The 6,255-nt window shown below is 41.7% G+C and overlaps 1 protein-coding gene across 1 annotated transcript; it reads right to left on the bottom strand.

Moving 5' to 3' along the window:
- Nucleotides 1–661: 661 nt before the first annotated feature.
- On the bottom strand, nucleotides 662–2,506 carry LOC110688663. The gene is made up of 3 exons (XM_021865397.1): nucleotides 1,849–2,506; nucleotides 1,352–1,632; nucleotides 662–862 (listed from the first exon to the last, which is right to left on the bottom strand). The coding sequence occupies exons 1-3, from the start codon at nucleotides 2,504–2,506 to the stop codon at nucleotides 662–664; spliced, it is 1,140 nt and encodes a 379-aa protein (XP_021721089.1).
- Between the last annotated feature and the right edge of the window lie 3,749 nt (nucleotides 2,507–6,255).

Genomic DNA, 6,255 nt, shown 5'->3' with positions numbered 1-6,255 from the left:
AACAACTTGAACCGGGCTAACCCACTTGCTATCGGAGATAGGGTAGATTATGCCCGCTTCAAGAAGTTTCAAAACCTCTTTTTTAACAACTTCTTTCATGTTGGGGTTGAGCCTTCTTTGGTGCTCAATTGAGGAGTCATGATCATTATCAAGCAAAATCTTGTGCATGCATATCGTGGGACTTATCCCCTTAATGTCATCAATGGCATACCCAATGACACTCCTATACTCCCTCAACACAACTAGGAGTTTCTCAAGGGAAGTGTCATCAAGGTTGGTATTGACAATAACGGGATAAGTCTCATTATCATCAAGAAAAAACGTATTTAAGTGAAGGGGGAAGGGGTTTAAGTTCAACCTTAGGAGGAGGCGTAGACCTCTCCTCTTTTACCTCCACCTTAAGTGCTTCAAACTCCCTTGCCTTGCCATGTAGGGGTTGGTCTAGCAACAACTTGTACCCCTTAGCTTCATCATCATCATTGTACAAACTTTCCGTGAGGATCGCTTGTAGAGTATCTTTGCTATTGTTCATCATCTTCAATTCCTCCACTTCTCGGTCAAGAGTATCGATTCTATTGATATCCTCATACATAGGCTTCCTCATGGCTTGCGAGAATGAGAAAGAAATTTTCTCATCTCCCACATTCAATGTTAGCTTGCCTTATTTCATATCAATTACCACTCCCGCCGTGTTCAAGAACGGCCTTCCCAAAATGAGAGGAACCTTGTTGTCCTCCTCCATTTCCATCACCACAAAGTCACAAGGTACAAAAACTCTTCCCACTTGTACCGGTACATCTTCAAGTATTCCCATTGGTAATCTAACCGAACGATCGGCTAATTGTATTGAGATTCTTGTTGGCTTCATCTCACCAACTTTTAAATTTTTTGCAATTGAGAAGGGCATCAAGCTTACACTTGCCCCAAGATCACAAAGAGCATCCATGGCTTCCATATCTCCAATCTTCACCGGAATTGCATAGCTACCCGGGTCACCAAGCTTTCGGGGAAGCTTGTTTTGAATGATTGCGCTCACCTCCATTGGAAGGGAGATGGTTGCACTCTCTTAAAGCCTACTTTTGTTGGACAAGAGATCTTTTAAAAATTTCGCATATGTAGGCATTTGTGACATAGCATGAAGAAAGGGAATGTTCACTTAGAGCCCTCTCATGACCTCAAGGAACTTTGAAAACTTCTCATTCAATTTTTTCTCTACCAACCTATGAGGGAAAGGAATAGGTGGCTTGTAGACTCTCATTGGGGGTTTCTCCACTTCAACTTCAACTCCCTCTCCTTTCTTTGTGTCTCCCTCAACACTCTTTTCTTTTTCTTTTCTCTCAACTTCTACCACCTCATTTTCAACATCATTCTCACTTCTCACCTCCACACCCTCATCTCTCTTTTGTGGCACATCTTCACTCATTACCGGACCTTCATACCCTCTCCCGGACCTCAATGTGATAGCCTTGACATGCTCCTTCGGGTTCACAACCGTTGAGCTTGGAAATTGACAACTAGCATTGGAGGTAGAACTCCCAACTTGTTGTGCAATTTGAGCTAGTTGATTCTCAATTATTTTGTTGTGCGCTTGAAGTTGTTGGATGTTGGAGCTCATTTCTGCATTGCTCTTCCCTTGTTGATTTATGAAAGACTCAAGAGCGGCCTCAAGGGAAGTCTTTTGGGGTGGAGGAGGTTGTTGGTTGAATTGCTGTCTTTGTTGGTTTGGATGGCGGTATGGGGCTTGGTGATTTTGTTGATTTTGGTTGTAGATGTTTTGAGGAGGGTTGTTGTAGTTGGATTGTTGGTTTTGATTGGGTTGTCTCCACCCTTGGTTTTGTTGCCTCCAACCTTGATTGAAAGGTTGCTCATTTCTTTGGTTCATGGCCGCAACTTGCTCATTAGTAGCATTGCAATATGAAGCCATGTGATCATTACCCCCATAAGTCTCACAAGACATGACTTGTGGTTGTGGTTGTGAAGAGGAGGTACCGCTTGAGGAGGTTGCTTGGTCTAGCTTGTGAGCTAGCATATCAAACTTTGAGGCAATGAGATCTATTGCACTCAACTCATGCATACCTTTCTTCTTCGATTGACTTTCTCTTCTATCATATCTATAGGCGTAATGCCTTGCAACTTCTTCAATCATATTCTCGGCTTCTTCCACCGGTAGCTTTTTAAGACTACCACCGGCTCCGTTGTCAAGATTGGCCCTTGAGGTAGGAGTGAGACCGTCGTAGAAGCTTTGAATAATCATCCATAAAGGCAACCCATGGTGTGGACACTTCCTCTTTAGATCCTTGAATCTTTCCCATGCTTCACCTAAGGTTTCATCATCCTCTTGAGTGAAGCTTGTAATCTTCCTTCTCAATTCCGCGGTCTTTTCGGGCGGACAAAACTTCCCAAGAAATGCTTTGGTAACCTCTTCCCATGTTGTTAAGGATCCTTCTTTCACGGACCTCAACCAACACTTAGCCTTGTCCCTAAGAGAGAACCGAAACATATGCATCTAAATGAATTCCTCCGTGAGGTTGTTTTGCTTGATGGTAGTGCACAACTCAAGGAAGTTGTCTAAATGAGCTAGAGGGCACTCATTTGCACTCCCCCCGAACTGTTCACTTTGGATCATCCTTATGAGTTGAGGAGAGAACTCATAGTTGTTTGCATTGGTGGTGGGAAGAAGTATGCCACTCCGAAGTTGGAATGCATCGGGGTGGTCATAGTCTTGTAGAAGTGGAGGAGGCGGTGGGTTGGCCATCTCTTGCTCGTTATCAAGATTATCCTCCGACTCGGAATCCGTATAAGCTAGAGAAAAATCCGGCGTGCCTTGTAGGAGCCTTCTTACGTTCCTCAAAGTTCTATTTAACTCCGGATCTACGGGGATAAGCGGTGATTGCTTACTCCTCCGTGTCATGCACAGTCAAACAAAGCTAAGGAAAACGTTAGCAATGACTATTACAAAGTAAACACGCTTAAACAAAAACAAAATAAGAAGATTATATACATATACACAAATCTAGACTCATTCAACAATAACTTATTCAATGTGACTTTGCCTCCCCGGCAACGGCGCCAAAACTTGATAGGACGTCGTCAACCTATCAAGAAATAAGACCTAACTCGATCCTACTAAACTAGTAGCAAGGGCAAGAAAGGGTCGAACCCATGAGAGGCGTTGAATCAACCACCAAATGTTATTGTTTAAACAAGCTAGATTAAGTCGGGGGTTTTAAGTTGGTATTACGTCACACTATTCTAATTCAAATCAATTAATTCTAAGAGGTGATTAACAATATTAAGAAGGCCTAGGGCATGGGTTACACCACTCAACTTCATCACGGACCACAAGTAGCATGCATAGAAATGGTGATTTAGGGGATAAATTAGGGGAAGTTATCAAATGCACCCAACTACTCTCTCAAGCTAGAGGGATTACTTGACATCAAAACCATAACCTACTCTCGTGATTATGGGCAAGAAACAAGTGTTAAAACATCCTCACGATAACATGCAAATTCCCTTGACTAGAAATTCCTATTCTCATGGCAAATCAAGTCAATCAAGCATAAGGGAGCTTCCTCAAGTTCATCTCTCGATCCTTCGTTGAGGAAGCTAGATAAATAATTCAAGCAATGGCCAATTACAAGAATTAACAATGAAACCTCTTAAACTCAACTAATTAACACCCCACAATTAACAAATTAGTACATGCAACAAGTGTTGGTGATTACATTGAGGGTTCACCCAAACCCTAGAAATTAGACTACTCACAATCCATGGAAGTTAAAGCAATTAAAGATTTCAAGGAATTCATGAACAAATTAAAACTAAGAATTAAGTAGAATCTAACAATTAAACATGCAAAGAACAACCAAACAATTAATAAAAAGCAAGAATTAAAGATAGAAGAGAGAAAGAAAGAGTAAGAAAAATTACTAGAAACTTCAATAATTGACTAACAATGGTGGAACTTGTCTTCTACAATGATTGGATTGAAAACCTTCAAAACAAGAACTAAAATCTATGCTAATTTGAGGATTTTTGTGTTTCAAACTAAGAGGAGTATGAAAATCTGGAAAAAAAAATTGGGAACCCCTCTAAAATGGTCCAAAGGGGCTATTTATACTACCCCCTAAAATAAGAGGACGGAGAAAACAAGAAACGGGTAAACTGTAGGTCTGCACGGACGTGCTGAAGTTGGCACGTCCGTGCAGACCAAGACAGAAACTCAGTTTAAGACGACCTGCTGCAGCACGGGCGTGCACCTTTGGCACGTCCGTGCTGCATCATCTGCACGGACGTGCAATATTTGGCACGTCCGTGCTGCCTCATAATCACGGAAGCACGTCCGTGCTGCATCATCTGCACGGACGTGCAATATTTGGCACGTCCGTGCAGGCCTTGGCAGAAAGATGGGTTCAGGTCTGCACTCCTGCACGGACGTGCAACATCTTGCACGGCCGTGCAGGGTCTTCTGGGCCCTTTTCTTCGTGTTTTCTTCTACGATGCTCATGTACTTGGATTTTTCCATCATTTCCTTGCTTCTAACCTCGGTTTGGTAACCATGGGCTTCATTTGGTCGTCTTTGGACCTAAAATCTCAACAAAAACACTAACAACCCGTGAAGCATAGGATACACAAAAATTGCATAATAATAGGGTAAAAGTGAACCAAAACACAAATTTGTTCAGGTAAACTAGGTTCAAATACGCCCTAAAACCGCATAAAATAGCAAGTTATCAGTTTGACTTTCATTTGATTGAGCTGAAAAGTCACTTAAGTTAGCTTGTACTTAAGGATGCTTGTTCACTATAAATAGCAAGCAAATGTGAATGAAAAAATCAGATTATTGCAAACAAAAAAAAGACTTGTCTAACATTCGTTTCTTGGATTAGAAACAAAACCTGAAATTCTTGGATTTGGAATTTCGTTTCCTTTGCTTAGTTAGCTAGTTTAGGCTACTAGTTGGCTTGTGATCTTAGGAACCCAAAACGTTTCTTAGTGGTGTGACTTTATCTGAGAAGCTTTTGGTTCTTTAGCCTTATCTATCCCTTGGTTTATCCCTTGTGTATTTCGAGTGTTACTCCAAATATACAACATTTGGCGCTAGAAGGAGGGGGGTCTAGCAAACAAATACCCAAACACAATACCCCAAACACATACCCAAACACAAACCATGGCCGACATCCCACCCCCTAATTGGCAAGAATATGTCAATAAGGTTGCACAAGAGAAAGAAGATATGGAGCAACGAATGCAATATTTGCAAGGTCAGTTAAGAGACCTTTCTATTAAGTTGCGCCATCAAAAAGAGGGTTTTACCAATCAAAGTGATGAAGAAGTGAGTGAATCTAATTTCAATCACAATGATAGACCTTATCATGAAAGAGAAAGGTCACGGCCTAACAATGACATTAAGGCTGACATTCCGGAGTATGATGGCAAACTCGATGCTGATGAGTTTGTAGAATGGCTTAGAACGGTGGAGAGAGTGTTTGATTACAAGCAAACACCGGAAGAAAAGAAGGTGAAAATTGTAGCCTTGAAGTTGAGAAAATATGCCTCAACTTGGTGGGCTAGCGTGTGTGCCAAAAGGGAAAGGCAAGACAAAGAGAAAGTGAGATCGTGGATCAAGATGAAGAAGTTGCTGAAACAAAAGTTTCTTCCCACATACTATGTGCAAGAAAACTTTTCCAAGTTCCACAACCTCAAACAAGGTACAAAATCAGTAGAAGAATATGCTAGGGAGTTTGAAGGGTTTGTCATGAAATGTGGAGTAGAGGAAGATGAACCTCAAACATTGGTGCGCTTTTTGGGAGGGCTTGACCCAAAAAATAGCCAATGTGGCCGAACTACATCCTTACTCTACCCTTGAAGAGCTCATTATCTTAGCACATAAGATTGAGCAGCAACAAAAAGCAAGAGGCAAAAGTGAATCATCACGTTTTGCATCTCAAACCTCATTTCCCCAAACAAAGCAAACATCCAATTTCCCACCTTTAAACCCAACGTCCAATCAGCCTACTTCTAAACCACCTTCACAAAACACCCAAAATTCCAACCCAAAACCAGCCCCAAGAAGATGTTTTCGGTGTCAAGGCCTTGGACATTTGGCTAGTGATTGTCCAAATAAAAGGATTGTCACTTTGATTGAGCATGAAGAGGAGGATGAATTAGAAAATGAAGTGGACAGCAACCTTGAGGAGAATGATGAGTATGCGTGTCTTGGACCAGACGCAGGAGAATGCTTGGTGGTTC

Source organism: Chenopodium quinoa, unplaced genomic scaffold, assembly GCF_001683475.1.
Source record: "Chenopodium quinoa cultivar QQ74 unplaced genomic scaffold, ASM168347v1, whole genome shotgun sequence".
NCBI classification, from domain to species: domain Eukaryota; kingdom Viridiplantae; phylum Streptophyta; class Magnoliopsida; order Caryophyllales; family Amaranthaceae; genus Chenopodium; species Chenopodium quinoa.
This window is presented reverse-complemented; position numbering and strand designations above follow the sequence as displayed.

What these genes read in the sequence shown, in the direction of transcription:
- LOC110688663 (XM_021865397.1), bottom strand. Translation starts at nt 2,506, where the DNA reads ATGCATATGTTTCGGTTCTCTCTTAGGGACAAGGCTAAGTGTTGGTTG. An exon ending in TGAGCAACCTTTCAATCAAG is followed by an intron (nt 1,633 to 1,848) that starts GTTGGAGGCAAC and finishes TAAATCAACAAG; the next exon opens with GGAAGAGCAATGCAGAAATG. An exon ending in AGAATGATGTTGAAAATGAG is followed by an intron (nt 863 to 1,351) that starts GTGGTAGAAGTT and finishes GGTGAGATGAAG; the next exon opens with CCAACAAGAATCTCAATACA.